The sequence below is a fragment of the Salvelinus alpinus genome, chromosome 24 (assembly GCF_045679555.1).
Source record: "Salvelinus alpinus chromosome 24, SLU_Salpinus.1, whole genome shotgun sequence".
In the NCBI taxonomy this organism is placed as follows: domain Eukaryota; kingdom Metazoa; phylum Chordata; class Actinopteri; order Salmoniformes; family Salmonidae; genus Salvelinus; species Salvelinus alpinus.
In genome coordinates, this window is record NC_092109.1 from 48,743,994 (window position 1) to 48,762,827 (window position 18,834).

At 43.8% G+C, this 18,834-nt stretch overlaps 1 protein-coding gene across 1 annotated transcript in view; it reads right to left on the reverse strand.

Annotated features, from left to right (window-relative positions):
* LOC139551923 (V-set and immunoglobulin domain-containing protein 10-like 2) overlaps positions 1-18,834 on the reverse strand; it is a 144,979-nt gene that overhangs the window by 84,138 nt on the left and 42,007 nt on the right. Inside the window, 1 exon segment of the mRNA XM_071363260.1 lies at positions 17,787-17,931. Coding sequence (XP_071219361.1) covers positions 17,787-17,931 — 145 coding nt within the window.

The window sequence follows — 18,834 nt, forward strand, 5'->3', positions numbered from 1 at the left end:
CAGGGTCATAAATCGCCAGCTGTCATTAGGGCCATAAAACACCAGCTGTCATCAGGGTCATAAATCGCCAGCTGTCATTATGGCCATAAAACACCAGATGTCATTAGGGTCATAAAACACAAACTGTCAGCAGGGTCATAAATCGCCAGCTGTCATTAGGGCCATAAAACACCAGCTGTCATTAGGGCCATAAAACACCAGCTGTCATTAGGGTCATCAATCACCAGCTGTCATTAGGGTCATAAAACACCAGCTGTCATTAGGGTCATTAATCACCAGCTGTCATTAGGGGCATCAATCACCAGCTGTCATTAGGGTAATAAAAAAACAGATATCATTAGGGTCATGAATCACCAGCTGTCATTAGGTCATAAATCACCAGCTGTCAGCAGGGTCATGAATCATCAGCTGTCATTAGGGTCATCAATCACCAGCTGTCATTAGGGTCATCAATCACCATCTGTCATTAGGTCATCAATCACCAGCTGTCATTAGGTCATCAATCACCAGCTGTCATTAGGTCATCAATCACCAGCTGTCATTAGGTCATCAATCACCAGCTGTCATTAGGGTCATCAATCACCATCTATCATTTGGTCATCAATCACCAGCTGTCATTAGGTCATCAATCACCAGCTATCATTAGGGTCATCAATCACCAGCTGTCATTAGGTCATCAATCACCAGCTGTCATTAGGGTCATCATTCACCAGCTGTCATTAGGTCATCAATCACCAGCTGTCATTAGGTCATCAATCACCAGCTGGCATTAGGGTCATCAATCACTAGCTGCCATTAGGTCATCAATCACCAACTGTCATTAGGTCATCAATCACCAACTGTCAGCAGGGTCATCAATCACCAGCTGTCAGCAGGGACATAAAACACCAGCTGTCATTTGGTTATCAATCACCAGCTGTCATTATGTCATCAATCACCAGCTGTCATTATGTCATCAATCACCAGATGTCATTAGGGTCATCAATCACCAGCTGTCATTAGGGTCATAAAACACCAGCTGTCATTAGGGCCATAAAACACCAGCTGTCATTAGGGCCATAAAACACCAGATGTCATTAGGGTCATAAAACACAAACTGTCAGCAGGGTCATAAATCGCCAGCTGTCATTAGGGCCATAAAACACCAGCTGTCATCAGGGTCATAAATCGCCAGCTGTCATTATGGCCATAAAACACCAGATGTCATTAGGGTCATAAAACACAAACTGTCAGCAGGGTCATAAATCGCCAGCTGTCATTAGGGCCATAAAACACCAGCTGTCATTAGGGTCATCAATCACCAGCTGTCATTAGGGTCATAAAACACCAGCTGTCATTAGGGCCATAAAACACCAGCTGTAATTAGGGTCATTAATCACCAGCTGTCATTAGGGGCATCAATCACCAGCTGTCATTAGGGTCATAAAACACCAGCTGTCATTAGGGTCATTAATCACCAGCTGTCAGCAGGTCATCAATCACCAGTTGTCATTTTGTCATCATTTAGCAGCTGTCATTAGGGTCATCAATCACCAGCTATCATTAGGTCATGAATCACCAGCTGTCATTAGGTCATCAATCACCAGCTGTCATTAGGTCATCAATCACCAGCTGTCATTAGGGTCATAAAACACCAGCTGTCATTAGGTCATCAATCACCAGCTGTCATTAGGTCATCAATCATCAGCTGTCATTAGGTCATCAATCACCAGCTATCATTAGGTCATCAATCACCAGCTGCCATTAAGTCATCAATCACCAGCTGTCATTAGGTCATCAATCACCAACTGTCATTAGGTCATCAATCACCAACTGTCAGCAGGGTCATCAATCACCAGCTGTCAGCAGGGACATAAAACACCAGCTGTCATTTGGTTATCAATCACCAGCTGTCATTATGTCATCAATCACCAGCTGTCATTATGTCATCAATCACCAGATGTCATTAGGGTCATCAATCACCAGCTGTCATTAGGGTCATAAAACACCAGCTGTCATTAGGGCCATAAAACACCAGCTGTCATTAGGGCCATAAAACACCAGATGTCATTAGGGTCATAAAACACAAACTGTCATCAGGGTCATAAATCGCCAGCTGTCATTAGGGCCATAAAACACCAGATGTCATTAGGGTCATAAAACACAAACTGTCAGCAGGGTCATAAATCGCCAGCTGTCATTAGGGCCATAAAACACCAGCTGTCATCAGGGTCATAAATCGCCAGCTGTCATTATGGCCATAAAACACCAGATGTCATTAGGGTCATAAAACACAAACTGTCAGCAGGGTCATAAATCGCCAGCTGTCATTAGGGCCATAAAACACCAGCTGTCATTAGGGTCATCAATCACCAGCTGTCATTAGGGTCATAAAACACCAGCTGTCATTAGGGCCATAAAACACCAGCTGTAATTAGGGTCATTAATCACCAGCTGTCATTAGGGGCATCAATCACCAGCTGTCATTAGGGTCATAAAACACCAGCTGTCATTAGGGTCATTAATCACCAGCTGTCAGCAGGTCATCAATCACCAGTTGTCATTTTGTCATCATTTAGCAGCTGTCATTAGGGTCATAAAACACCAGCTGTCATTAGGTCATCAATCACCAGCTGTCATTAGGTCATCAATCATCAGCTGTCATTAGGTCATCAATCACCAGCTATCATTAGGTCATCAATCACCAGCTGCCATTAGGTCATCAATCACCAGCTGTCATTAGGTCATCAATCACCAACTGTCAGCAGGGTCATCAATCACCAGCTGTCAGCAGGGACATAAAACACCAGCTGTCATTTGTTATCAATCACCAGCTGTCATTATGTCATCAATCACCAGCTGTCATTATGTCATCAATCACCAGCTGTCATTAGGGTCATAAAACACCAGCTGTCATTAGGGCCATAAAACACCAGCTGTCATTAGGTCATCAATCACCAGCTGTCATTAGGTCATCAATCATCAGCTGTCATTAGGTCATCAATCACCAGCTATCATTAGGTCATCAATCACCAGCTGCCATTAGGTCATCAATCACCAGCTGTCATTAGGTCATCAATCACCAACTGTCAGCAGGGTCATCAATCACCAGCTGTCAGCAGGGACATAAAACACCAGCTGTCATTTGTTATCAATCACCAGCTGTCATTATGTCATCAATCACCAGCTGTCATTATGTCATCAATCACCAGCTGTCATTAGGGTCATAAAACACCAGCTGTCATTAGGGCCATAAAACACCAGATGTCATTAGGGTCATAAAACACAAACTGTCAGCAGGGTCATAAATCGCCAGCTGTCATTAGGGCCATAAAACACCAGCTGTCATCAGGGTCATAAATCGCCAGCTGTCATTATGGCCATAAAACACCAGATGTCATTAGGGTCATAAAACACAAACTGTCAGCAGGGTCATAAATCGCCAGCTGTCATTAGGGCCATAAAACACCAGCTGTCATTAGGGTCATAAAACACCAGCTGTCATTATGGCCATAAAACACCAGATGTCATTAGGGTCATAAAACACCAGCTGTCATTAGGGTCATCAATCACCAGCTGTCATTAGGGTCATAAATCACCAGCTGTCATTAGGGTCATAAAACACCAGCTGTCATTAGGGTCATCAATCACCAGCTGTCATTAGGGTCATAAAACACCAGCTGTCATTAGGGTCATTAATCACCAGCTGTCAGCAGGTCATCAATCACCAGTTGTCATTTTGTCATCATTTAGCAGCTGTCATTAGGGTCATCAATCACCAGCTATCATTAGGTCATGAATCACCAGCTGTCATTAGGTCATCAATCACCAGCTGTCATTAGGTCATCAATCACCAGCTGTCATTAGGGTCATCAATCACCAGCTGTCATTAGGGTCATAAAACACCAGCTGTCATTAGGTCATCAATCATCAGCTGTCATTAGGTCATCAATCACCAGCTGTCATTAGGGTCATCAATCACCAGATGTCATTAGGGTCATAAAACACCAGCTGTCATTAGGTCATCAATCACCAGCTGTCATTAGGTCATCAATCACCAGCTGTCATTAGGTCATCAATCACCAGCTGTCATTAGGTCATGAATCACCAGCTGTCATTAGGGTCATAAAACACCAGCTGTCATTAGGTCATCAATCACCAGCTGTCATTAGGTCATCAATCACCAACTGTCAGCAGGGTCATCAATCACCAGCTGTCAGCAGGGACATAAAACACCAGCTGTCATTTGTTATCAATCACCAGCTGTCATTATGTCATCAATCACCAGCTGTCATTATGTCATCAATCACCAGCTGTCATTAGGGTCATAAAACACCAGCTGTCATTAGGGCCATAAAACACCAGCTGTCATTAGGGCCATAAAACACCAGATGTCATTAGGGTCATAAAACACAAACTGTCAGCAGGGTCATAAATCGCCAGCTGTCATTAGGGCCATAAAACACCAGCTGTCATCAGGGTCATAAATCGCCAGCTGTCATTATGGCCATAAAACACCAGATGTCATTAGGGTCATAAAACACAAACTGTCAGCAGGGTCATAAATCGCCAGCTGTCATTAGGGCCATAAAACACCAGCTGTCATTAGGGTCATAAAACACCAGCTGTCATTATGGCCATAAAACACCAGATGTCATTAGGGTCATAAAACACCAGCTGTCATTAGGGTCATCAATCACCAGCTGTCATTAGGGTCATAAATCACCAGCTGTCATTAGGGTCATAAAACACCAGCTGTCATTAGGGTCATCAATCACCAGCTGTCATTAGAGTCATAAAACACCAGCTGTCATTAGGGTCATTAATCACCAGCTGTCAGCAGGTCATCAATCACCAGTTGTCATTTTGTCATCATTTAGCAGCTGTCATTAGGGTCATCAATCACCAGCTATCATTAGGTCATGAATCACCAGCTGTCATTAGGTCATCAATCACCAGCTGTCATTAGGTCATCAATCACCAGCTGTCATTAGGGTCATCAATCACCAGCTGTCATTAGGGTCATAAAACACCAGCTGTCATTAGGTCATCAATCATCAGCTGTCATTAGGTCATCAATCACCAGCTGTCATTAGGGTCATCAATCACCAGCTGTCATTAGGGTCATAAAACACCAGCTGTCATTAGGTCATCAATCACCAGCTGTCATTAGGTCATCAATCACCAGCTGTCATTAGGTCATCAATCACCAGCTGTCATTAGGTCATGAATCACCAGCTGTCATTAGGGTCATAAAACACCAGCTGTCATTAGGTCATCAATCACCAGCTGTCATTAGGTCATCAATCACCAACTGTCAGCAGGGTCATCAATCACCAGCTGTCAGCAGGGACATAAAACACCAGCTGTCATTTGTTATCAATCACCAGCTGTCATTATGTCATCAATCACCAGCTGTCATTATGTCATCAATCACCAGCTGTCATTAGGGTCATAAAACACCAGCTGTCATTAGGGCCATAAAACACCAGCTGTCATTAGGGCCATAAAACACCAGATGTCATTAGGGTCATAAAACACAAACTGTCAGCAGGGTCATAAATCGCCAGCTGTCATTAGGGCCATAAAACACCAGCTGTCATCAGGGTCATAAATCGCCAGCTGTCATTATGGCCATAAAACACCAGATGTCATTAGGGTCATAAAACACAAACTGTCAGCAGGGTCATAAATCGCCAGCTGTCATTAGGGCCATAAAACACCAGCTGTCATTAGGGTCATAAAACACCAGCTGTCATTATGGCCATAAAACACCAGATGTCATTAGGGTCATAAAACACCAGCTGTCATTAGGGTCATCAATCACCAGCTGTCATTAGGGTCATAAATCACCAGCTGTCATTAGGGTCATAAAACACCAGCTGTCATTAGGGTCATCAATCACCAGCTGTCATTAGGGTCATAAAACACCAGCTGTCATTAGGGTCATTAATCACCAGCTGTCAGCAGGTCATCAATCACCAGTTGTCATTTTGTCATCATTTAGCAGCTGTCATTAGGGTCATCAATCACCAGCTATCATTAGGTCATGAATCACCAGCTGTCATTAGGTCATCAATCACCAGCTGTCATTAGGTCATCAATCACCAGCTGTCATTAGGGTCATCAATCACCAGCTGTCATTAGGGTCATAAAACACCAGCTGTCATTAGGTCATCAATCATCAGCTGTCATTAGGTCATCAATCACCAGCTGTCATTAGGGTCATCAATCACCAGCTGTCATTAGGGTCATAAAACACCAGCTGTCATTAGGTCATCAATCACCAGCTGTCATTAGGTCATCAATCACCAGCTGTCATTAGGTCATCAATCACCAGCTGTCATTAGGTCATGAATCACCAGCTGTCATTAGGGTCATAAAACACCAGCTGTCATTAGGTCATCAATCACCAGCTGTCATTAGGTCATCAATCACCAACTGTCAGCAGGGTCATCAATCACCAGCTGTCAGCAGGGACATAAAACACCAGCTGTCATTTGTTATCAATCACCAGCTGTCATTATGTCATCAATCACCAGCTGTCATTATGTCATCAATCACCAGCTGTCATTAGGGTCATAAAACACCAGCTGTCATTAGGGCCATAAAACACCAGCTGTCATTAGGGCCATAAAACACCAGATGTCATTAGGGTCATAAAACACAAACTGTCAGCAGGGTCATAAATCGCCAGCTGTCATTAGGGCCATAAAACACCAGCTGTCATCAGGGTCATAAATCGCCAGCTGTCATTATGGCCATAAAACACCAGATGTCATTAGGGTCATAAAACACAAACTGTCAGCAGGGTCATAAATCGCCAGCTGTCATTAGGGCCATAAAACACCAGCTGTCATTAGGGTCATAAAACACCAGCTGTCATTATGGCCATAAAACACCAGATGTCATTAGGGTCATAAAACACCAGCTGTCATTAGGGTCATCAATCACCAGCTGTCATTAGGGTCATAAATCACCAGCTGTCATTAGGGTCATAAAACACCAGCTGTCATTAGGGTCATCAATCACCAGCTGTCATTAGGGTCATAAAACACCAGCTGTCATTAGGGTCATTAATCACCAGCTGTCAGCAGGTCATCAATCACCAGTTGTCATTTTGTCATCATTTAGCAGCTGTCATTAGGGTCATCAATCACCAGCTATCATTAGGTCATGAATCACCAGCTGTCATTAGGTCATCAATCACCAGCTGTCATTAGGTCATCAATCACCAGCTGTCATTAGGGTCATCAATCACCAGCTGTCATTAGGGTCATAAAACACCAGCTGTCATTAGGTCATCAATCATCAGCTGTCATTAGGTCATCAATCACCAGCTGTCATTAGGGTCATAAAACACCAGCTGTCATTAGGTCATCAATCACCAGCTGTCATTAGGTCATCAATCACCAGCTGTCATTAGGTCATCAATCACCAGCTGTCATTAGGTCATGCATCACCAGCTGTCATTAGGGTCATAAAACACCAGCTGTCATTAGGTCATCAATCACCAGCTGTCATTAGGTCATCAATCACCAACTGTCAGCAGGGTCATCAATCACCAGCTGTCAGCAGGGACATAAAACACCAGCTGTCATTTGTTATCAATCACCAGCTGTCATTATGTCATCAATCACCAGCTGTCATTATGTCATCAATCACCAGCTGTCATTAGGGTCATAAAACACCAGCTGTCATTAGGGCCATAAAACACCAGCTGTCATTAGGGCCATAAAACACCAGATGTCATTAGGGTCATAAAACACAAACTGTCAGCAGGGTCATAAATCGCCAGCTGTCATTAGGGCCATAAAACACCAGCTGTCATCAGGGTCATAAATCGCCAGCTGTCATTATGGCCATAAAACACCAGATGTCATTAGGGTCATAAAACACAAACTGTCAGCAGGGTCATAAATCGCCAGCTGTCATTAGGGCCATAAAACACCAGCTGTCATTAGGGTCATAAAACACCAGCTGTCATTAGGGTCATAAAACACCAGCTGTCATTAGGGTCATCAATCACCAGCTGTCATTAGGGTCATAAATCACCAGCTGTCATTAGGGTCATAAAACACCAGCTGTCATTAGGGTCATCAATCACCAGCTGTCATTAGGGTCATAAAACACCAGCTGTCATTAGGGTCATTAATCACCAGCTGTCAGCAGGTCATCAATCACCAGTTGTCATTTTGTCATCATTTAGCAGCTGTCATTAGGGTCATCAATCACCAGCTATCATTAGGTCATGAATCACCAGCTGTCATTAGGTCATCAATCACCAGCTGTCATTAGGTCATCAATCACCAGCTGTCATTAGGGTCATCAATCACCAGCTGTCATTAGGGTCATAAAACACCAGCTGTCATTAGGTCATCAATCATCAGCTGTCATTAGGTCATCAATCACCAGCTGTCATTAGGGTCATCAATCACCAGCTGTCATTAGGGTCATCAATCACCAGCTGTCATTAGGTCATCAATCACCAGCTGTCATTAGGTCATCAATCACCAGCTGTCATTATGTCATCAATCACCAGCTGTCATTAGGTCATGAATCACCAGCTGTCATTAGGGTCATAAAACACCAGCTGTCATTAGGTCATCAATCACCAGCTGTCATTAGGTCATCAATCACCAGCTGTCATTAGGTCATCAATCACCAGCTGTCATTAGGTCATGAATCACCAGCTGTCATTAGGGCCATAAAACACCAGCTGTCATTAGGTCATCAATCACCAGCTGTCATTAGGGCCATAAATCACAAGCTGTCAGCAGGGTCATAAAACACCAGCTGTCATTAGGTCATCAATCACCAGCTGTCATTAGAGTCATCAATCACCAGCTGTCATTAGGGTCATAAATCCCCAGCTGTCATTAGGGTCATAAATCCCCAGCTGTCAGCAGGGCCATAAAACACCAGCTGTCATTAGGGCCATAAAACACCAGCTGTCATTAGGTCATCAATCACCAGCTGTCATTAGGGTCATCAATCACCAGCTGTCATTATGTCATCAATCACCAGCTGTCATTAGGGTCATAAAACACCAGCTGTCATTAGGGCCATAAAACACCAGCTGTCATTAGGGCCATAAAACACCAGATGTCATTAGGGTCATAAAACACAAACTGTCAGCAGGGTCATAAATTGCCAGCTGTCATTAGGGCCATAAAACACCAGCTGTCATCAGGGTCATAAATCGCCAGCTGTCATTATGGCCATAAAACACCAGATGTCATTAGGGTCATAAAACACAAACTGTCAGCAGGGTCATAAATCGCCAGCTGTCATTAGGGCCATAAAACACCAGCTGTCATTAGGGTCATAAAACACCAGCTGTCATTAGGGTCATAAAACACCAGCTGTCATTAGGGTCATCAATCACCAGCTGTCATTAGGGTCATAAATCACCAGCTGTCATTAGGGTCATAAAACACCAGCTGTCATTAGGGTCATTAATCACCAGCTGTCAGCAGGTCATCAATCACCAGTTGTCATTTTGTCATCATTTAGCAGCTGTCATTAGGGTCATCAATCACCAGCTATCATTAGGTCATGAATCACCAGCTGTCATTAGGTCATCAATCACCAGCTGTCATTAGGTCATCAATCACCAGCTGTCATTAGGGTCATCAATCACCAGCTGTCATTAGGGTCATAAAACACCAGCTGTCATTAGGTCATCAATCTTTAGCTGTCATTAGGTCATCAATCACCAGCTGTCATTAGGGTCATCAATCACCAGCTGTCATTAGGGTCATCAATCACCAGCTGTCATTAGGTCATCAATCACCAGCTGTCATTAGGTCATCAATCACCAGCTGTCATTATGTCATCAATCACCAGCTGTCATTAGGTCATGAATCACCAGCTGTCATTAGGGTCATAAAACACCAGCTGTCATTAGGTCATCAATCACCAGCTGTCATTAGGTCATCAATCACCAGCTGTCATTAGGTCATCAATCACCAGCTGTCATTAGGTCATGAATCACCAGCTGTCATTAGGGCCATAAAACACCAGCTGTCATTAGGTCATCAATCACCAGCTGTCATTAGGGCCATAAATCACAAGCTGTCAGCAGGGTCATAAAACACCAGCTGTCATTAGGTCATCAATCACCAGCTGTCATTAGAGTCATCAATCACCAGCTGTCATTAGGGTCATAAATCCCCAGCTGTCATTAGGGTCATAAATCCCCAGCTGTCAGCAGGGCCATGAAACACCAGCTGTCATTAGGGCCATAAAACACCAGCTGTCATTAGGTCATCAATCACCAGCTGTCATTAGGGTCATCAATCACCAGCTGTCAATAGGTCATCAATCACCAGCTGTCATTAGGGTCATCAATCACCAGCTGTCATCAGGGTCATAAGTCACCAGCTGTCATTAGGGCCATAAAACACCAGCTGTCATTAGGTCATCAATCACCAGCTGTCATTAGGGTCATCAATCACCAGCTGTCAATAGGTCATCAATCACCAGCTGTCATTAGGGTCATCAATCACCAGCTGTCATCAGGGTCATAAATCACCAGCTGTCATTAGGGCCATAAAACACCAGCTGTCATTATGTCATCAATCTCAGCTGTCATTATGTCATCAATCACCAGCTGTCATTAGGGTCATCAATCACCAGCTGTCAATAGGTCATCAATCACCAGCTGTCATTAGGTCATGAATCACCAGCTGTCATTAGGTCATCAATCACCAGCTGTCATTAGGTCATCAATCATCAGCTGTCATCAGGTCATCATTCACCAGCTGTCATTAGGGTCATAAATCACCAGCTGTCAGCAGGGTCATCAATCACCAGCTGTCATTAGGGCCATAAATCACCAGCTGTCATTAGGGCCATAAAACACCAGCTGTCATTAGGGCCATAAAACACCAGCTGTCATTATGTCATCAATCACCAGCTGTCATTAGGGTCATCAATCACCAGCTGTCAATAGGTCATCAATCACCAGATGTCATTAGGGTCATAAAACACCAGCTGTCATTAGGGCCATAAAACACCAGCTGTCATTAGGGTTATCAATCACCAGCTGTCATTAGGGTCATGAAACACCAGCTGTCATCAGGGTCATAAATCACCAGCTGTCATTAGGTCATCAATCACCAGCTGTCAGCAGGGCCATAAAACACCAGCTGTCAGCAGGGTTATCAATCACCAGCTGTCATCAGGGTCATAAATCACCAGCTGTCATTAGGTCATCAATCACCAGCTGTCAGCAGGGCCATAAAACACCAGCTGTCAGCAGGGTCATCAATCACCAGCTGTCATTAGGGCCATAAAACACCAGCTGTCATTAGGGTTATCAATTACCAGCTGTCATTAGGGTCATGAAACACCAGCTGTCATTAGGTCATCAATCACCAGCTGTCATTAGGGCCATGAAACACCAGCTGTCATTAGGTCATCAATCACCAGCTGTCATTAGGGTCATAAATCACCAGCTGTCATTAGGGCCATAAAACACCAGCTGTCATTATGGCCATAAAACACCAGCTGTCATTAGGGTCATAAATCACCAGCTGTCATTAGGGTCATAAATCACCAGCTGTCATTATGGCCATAAAACACCAGCTGTCATTAGGGTCATAAATCACCAGCTGTCATTAGGGTCATAAAACACCAGCTGTCATTAGGGCCATAAAACACCAGCTGTCAGCAGGGTCATAAAACAAAGAAAGGGAAAGAACAGTAACACAAGACACATTATACTGGGAACAAAATGTTCAGATTAAAATATATTAATGAACACCATGCGTCTGACATGTAGAATATGGAATCCTGTTTGTTTAATGCTTTTCTTTCTGTCATGGAAAAAGTATATCTTTATCATCGAAGAAACTTGAATCAGTGATGCTAGTCTACAAAGAGACTCATCTAGCGATTCCATTACCTCCTGTAATTCGCGCAAGGAAAATTCAGGCAGAAGTCGATGGAAAATGGTCACATTCTAAGCTACAGGAAGTAATCGCATTCTGAGTCATAAGTTGGGGAAACTTCTATCGGCTACTTTCCATTCCATGTCCAGTTTCATAAGCGATATAAACAACAAAGTAAATCACTAAAGAACAACTTTAATGAAGTTAGACGGTAGTATTTTGGCTGTTCAACATAAATTCTTCAATAGCATAACCAGTTTGATGCATCTTATTGGAAATATTTTGTTATGATAATGTTAAGCATATCAGTCTTAGGGCTGGCTAACGCTACCACACATTCATAGATCTTACCTTGCACATATTGTGTAGACCCGTGCTGGATTTAGGAAATTTGTTGAGCTTTTTGAATAATTCCTTATTTATATTTTAATTCAGGATGAAACCTCTCTCCTGGATGAAACAATTGATCAGTCACTCTCCCCCATCCTCACCTACAGGTACTCCTGGCTGGCTGAGTTAGTGCTGTAGAGCCTATTTTTTCAGCCAATGCAAACACAATACTATTTTTATTTAATTGAACCTTTATTTAACTAGGCAAGTCAGTTAAGAACAAATTGTTATTTACAATGACGGCCTACTTGTAAAGCCCCCCTGGCCAAACCCTCCCCTAACACAGAATAAATTGGTCCAATTGGTTGCCGCCCTATGGGACTCCCAATCGCGGCCGATTGTGATACAGCCCAGGATCGAACCCGGGTTTGTAGTGATGCATCTAGCACTGCGAAGCAGTGCCTTAGACCGCTGCACCACTCTGGAAATATTTAGAATATCTAGTTTATTCAAATGTTATACTGACTTGCTTTTGAAAGAAATCCTGAACATGCTGCAAAGCAATTGTGGTCCCACAGAGAGACCCTGTTTATAGTGTCTGTAGGCTTTCCAGGGACTTTTTCAAGTGTATTTTTATCTAGACATAAAGTAACTACTCTCAGGTTTCAGGTAAGACCCAAGTGCAGACTGTGCAGAAGTAACAATGTTTATTGTAACAGGGGCAGGCAAACGACAGGTCAAGGCAGGCAGGGGTCGATAATCCAGAGTAGTGGTACCAAGGTACAGGACGGCAGGCAGGCCCAGGGTCAGGTCAGGCAGAGGTCGGTAATCCAGAGTAGGGGCAAAGGTAAAGGACGGTAGGCAGGCTCAGGGTCAGGGGCAGGCAGAGGGGGCAGGCAGAAGGGCTTGGAGTCAGGAGAGGCAAGGGTCAAAACCAGGAGAGCGAGAGAAGAGAGACTGGAAAAAGTAGGAGGTGAGACAAAAACCGTTGGTATGCTTGAACAAACAAGAAGAACTGGCACAGACAGACAGAAAACACAGGTATAAATACCCAGGGGATAAGTGGGGAAGATGGGCGACACCTGGAGGGGGTGGAGACAAGCACAAGAACAGGTGAAACAGATCAGGGCGTGACACTACTAGACATTTACACAATTGTATTTATTTCACCTTTCATGAAAGATGACCTCTCTCCTCGATGACAAAGAAGAGAAGTACTACTAGAGAAAGGGAAAGGGGGATACATAGTCAGTTGTACAACTGAATGCATTCAACTGAAATGTGTCTTCCGCATTTAACCCAACCCCTCTGCTCACCACAGCTGTGTCCCTGACCAGAGCATGCCCATCAAAACATACAGACGTATCTGTACAGCCCCTTTACTGTGACATGAACCCAGGCTACCTGTATTCCCCTTGCCTGACGTTTGTTCTGCATATGTTTCATGTCTGTCTGAGTAAAGCTGGAACAAATAGGCCGTGGGTCTGTGTTCAGAACTGCTACCAATACATTTATTTGATTTGTTTTTGGAGAATGGAAATGCCTGACCTGTGCATTGACACCTCTCAACTAGATAGAGTGTATAGCTTGTTGTTGGTGATAGGTTGATGTGTTCAAGGGGTCACAGAGTGCCAAGCCTTTGCACTGCTGATTGGTTAGTTCGGTGGAGCCAGATCTGTTTCTCTGCTTCTGGGCTGTTGGAGAGGGGGGGGGGGGGGGTAGTTGAGTGAGCTGGGGCCTTTTCTGAACCTGTCTATGGGAGCCTGTCAGCTCGTGACATGATGAGAGCCAGTGAGAGAGATTACCTGAACGATAATTTGTGAATAGTTCTATAAACATGCTTCTATTTAAAACTTCTTCAGGATCGGAGTCCCCTGCGGGACGGTTGAGCTAACGTAGGCTAATGCCATTAGCATGAGGTTGTAAGTAACAAGAACATTTCCCAGGAAATAGACATATCTGATATTGGCAGAAAACTTAAATTATTGTTAATCTAACTGCACTCTCCAATTTACAGTAGCTATTACAGTGAAAATATACCATGCTATTGTTTGAGGAGAGTGCACAATTTTGAACATGAAAAGTATTAATAAACAAATTAGGCACATTTGGGCAGTCTTGATAGAACATTTTGAACAGAAATGCAATGGTTCATTAGATCAGCCTAAAACTTAGCATATACACTGCTGTCATCTAGTGTACAAAATCTGCACCTGGGCTGGAATAATATAATATGGCCTTTCTCTTGCATTTCTAAGATGATAGTACAATTTTTTTTTTTTAAACGGTTGTTTCTTTCTTTGTATTATCTTTTACCAGAACTAATGTGTTATATTCTCCTACATTCCTTTCACATTTCCACAAACTTCAAAGTGTTTCCTTTCAAATGGTACCAAGAAAATGCATGTCCTTGCTTTTTTTATTTGACTAGGCAGGTCAGTTAAGAACAAATTCTTATTTTCAATGACGGCCTAGGAACAGTGGGTTAACTGCCTTGTTCAAGGGCAGAACAGCAGACATGTACCTTGTCAGCTCGGGAATTTGATCTTGCAACCTTTTGGTTACTAGTTCAACACTCTAACCACTAGGCTACGCTGCCGCCCCGCTTCAGGGCCTGAGCTACAAGCAGTTAGATTGGGGTATGTCATTTTAGGCGAAAATTGAAAAAAAGAGGTGGATCCTTATAGGTTTTTGACAATCTCAAACACTAATGAAAGCATGAAACAATTATTATCTTCACTAAACATTTTGTCATAAAAAATGAAGTTCCAAAGGCTGGGCCTAATATACAATGCACTTTTTCCACATTTTGTTATGTTACAGCCTTATTCTCAAATGGATAAAAAAAAAAGATTCCTCGTCAATCTACTCACAATAACCCAAATGTATTTATTAACTAAAAATATAAAAAATCTGAAATATCACATTTTCCATAAGTGTTCAAAACCTTTACTCAGTACTTTGTTAAAGCACCTTTGGCAGCGATTACAGCCTTGAGTCTTCTTGGGTATGACGCTACAAGCTTGGCACACCTATATTTGTGGAGTTTCTCCCATTCTTCTCTGCAGATCCACTCAAGCTCTGTCAGGTTGGATAGGGAGTGCTGCTGCACAGCTATTTTCAGGTCTCCCCAGAGATGTTCGTTGGAGTTCAAGTCCGGGCTCTGGCTGTGTCACTCAAGGACATTGAGACTTGTCCCAAAGCCACTCGTGCTTTGTTTTGGCTGTGTGCTTAGGGTCCTTGTCCTGTTGGAAGGTGAACCGTCGCCCCAGTCTGAGGTCCTGAGTGCTCTGGAGCAGGTTTTCATCAAGGATCTCTCTGTACTTTGCTCCGTTCATCTTTGTCTCAATCGTGACTAGTCTCCCAGTCCATGCCACTGAAAAACATCCCCACAGCATGATGCTGCCGCCACCACCATGCTTCACCGTAGGGATGCTACCAGGTTTCCTCCAGACGTGATGCTTAGCATTCAGACCAAAGAGTTCAATCTTGGTTTCATCAGACAAGACAATCTTGTTTCTCATGATCTGAGAGGATTTTGGGCCTTTGGCAAACTCCAAGCAGGCTGTCATGTGCCTTTTACTGAGGAGTGGCTTCCATCTGGCGACTCTACCATAAAAGCCTGATTGGTGGAGTGTTGGAGAGATGGCTGTCCTTCTGGAAGGTTCTCCCAACTCCACAGAGTAACTCTGGAGCTATGTCAGAGTGACCATCGAGTTCTTGGTCACCTTCCTGACCAAGGCCCTTCTCCCCATTTGCTCAGTTTGGCTGGGCAGCCAGCTCTAGGAAGAGTGTTAGTGGTTCCAAGCTTCCAATCTGATGGAGCCCACTGTGTTCTTGAGGACCTTCAATTCTGGAGAAATGTTTTGGTACCCTTCCCTAAATATGTTCCTCGACACAATCCTGTCTCGGAGCTCTACGGACAATTCCTTCGACCTCTTGGCTTGTGTTTTGCTCTGACATGCACTGTCAACTCTGGGACCTTATATAGACAGGTGTGTGCCTTTCCAAAACATGTCCAATCAATTGAATTTACCACAGGTGTACTCAAATCAAGTTGAAGAAACAACTTAAGGATGATCACGGAAAACAGGATTCACCTGAGCTCAATTTCGATTCACAGCGCAAACGGTCTGAATACTTATGTAAATTATGGGGTATCGTGTGTAGATTTATGAGGAAAGTTTTTTATTTAATCAATTTTAGAATAAGTCTGTAACATAACAAAATGTGGAGAAAGTCAATAGGTCTGAATTCTTTCCGAATGGACTGTATATGCAAGGTCAGTTCCAGGGTCAGCTCCAATACCATATTTACAATATGCAGGGATACTGGAGTGGTAGTGGTAGATATGTACAGTATAGGGGTCAGGATATATGACAAACAGAGAAGCAGCAGCAGTGTATATTATAATTGTATGTAAGTCCCCCAGTGATGTACTGGACTGTCCGCACCACGCTCTGTAGCGCCATGCGATTGAAGGCGATGCAGTTGCCGTACCATGCAGCCAGTCAAGATGCTTTCAATGGTGTAGCTTTATAAATTTGAGGACATGAGGGCCCGTGCCAAATCTATTCAACCTCCTGAGGGGAAAGAGGCACTGTTGCATCTTCTTCACAACTGTGTGTATGTGGACCATTTTCCGTTCGTTAGTGATTTGGACACTGAAGACCTTGAGGCTCTCGATCTGCTACACTGCAGCTCTATCAATGTAGATGGGGGCATTCTCGCTTCCCTGTTTCCTGTAGTACACGATCAGCTCCTTGGTCTTATTGAAGTTGAGGGAGAGGTTGTTGTCCTGGCACCACACTACCAGGACACTGACCTCCTCCATGTAGGCGTGGGTGAACAGGGAGTACAGGAGGGTACTAAGCACGCACCCCTGAGGGGCCCCAGTGTTGAGAGTCAGCATGGCAGACGTGTGTTGTCTACCCTCACCACCTGGGGCCGGCCCGGGTGCAAAGGGAGGAGTTCAGTCCCAGGGTCCTGAGCTTGGTGATGAGCTTGGAGGGGTCTGTGGTATTGAACGCTGAGCTATAGTTAATTAACAGCATTGTCATATAGGTGTTTCTCTTGTCCAGGTGGGTGAGGGCAGTTTGGAGAGCAATTGAGATTGTGTCATTTAAGGATCTGTTGAGGCGTTATGCAAATTGGAGTGGGTCTAGGGAGCCTGGGATGATGGAGTTAATGTGAGCCATAACCAACCTTTCAAAATACTTTTTGAATACAGATGAAGGGTGGTACTCAGGGCGGTAGTCATTGTTGCAGATATAATTAGAGTTTTTAGGAACAGGAATGATGATGGTCAGCTTAAGACATGTGGGGATTACAGATGGGGACAAGGAGAGGCTGAAAATGACTGTGAAAATGTCTGCCTGCTGTTCTGCTTATGTTCTGAGAATGCGCACTGGAATACCGTTGGGCCCCGCCCGGGTGTTGACCTGATTGAAAACCTTACTCACGTCGGCCTCAGAGAGCATGATCTCCCGATGGTCATGCACAGCTCAGATCTAAGTGCCAATGCTATTTAGCAAACTCCATGCATTTACATTTGTTGGATGCGTGTGTGTTAAAACATACCTGTTGTTGTAGAACCAGACATATTGACTGGGAGGGTTGGACTGGGCCTGGCAGAGCAGAGAGACCGTCTGTCTCTCCTGAGCAGAGTATCCTCTGTCTGTTATACTGTAGGGAGTCACATCTATCTGGGGAATATCAGGACCAACTGGGGAGAAGAAAGGGAGATACATTGTCAGCTGTACAACTGAAATGTGTCTTCCGCATTTAACCCAAGCCCTCTGAATCAACATCCACAGCTTCAGCATCCAGGGAACAGTGCCTTGCTCGTGGGCAGAATGACAGATTTTTACCTTGTCAGCTCAGGGATTCGATCCAGCAACCATTTGGTTACTGGCCCAACGCTCCTACCCGCCAGGCTACCTGCCGCACACAAACACACTGTGGCAGACCAGGGGGTTTGGTCAAGACGTTTACACACATCAGACACAGACAGAGTATGATTAGCTCGGTTTCAAGGGTGTTAATTTAACTTCTTCGGGCTAGTATTCGGAAGTTTGGATGATTGAGGTGCCCAAAGTAAACTGCCTGTTACTCAGGCCCAGAAGCTAGGATATGCATATAATTGGTAGTATTGGATAGAAAACACTCTAAAGTTTCCAAAACTCTTAAAATAATCTATGTGAGTATAACAGAACTGATATGGCAGGTGAAAACCTGAGGACAATCCATCCAGAACTTTTTTTTTTCTTCAGTTTACCTCTGATTACAATGGCTGGGATTGGGAATATAATAGGAAGTCCTCCCAGATTGCAGTTCCTAGGCCTAGGCTTGTTTTTTGAAAAATGAGCTAGAATTTGTAGTTTTTCTAAGTGGCTCCCATTTTGGCTGTAGTGTTTGTAGCACGTTCTGGTGAGTGCGCGTACTTCGTTATTTGTCTCCGGTATTCTCCGTCTTAAATTGTATTGTTTATTTACATAATAGGGTACCTGAGGATTGATTAGAAACGTTGTTTGATATGTTTGGAAGAAGTTTATTGGTAACTTACGGGATTCATTTGTATGCATTTTGAAAGAGGGAAACCGGTGGATTACTGAGTCTAGCGCGCCAA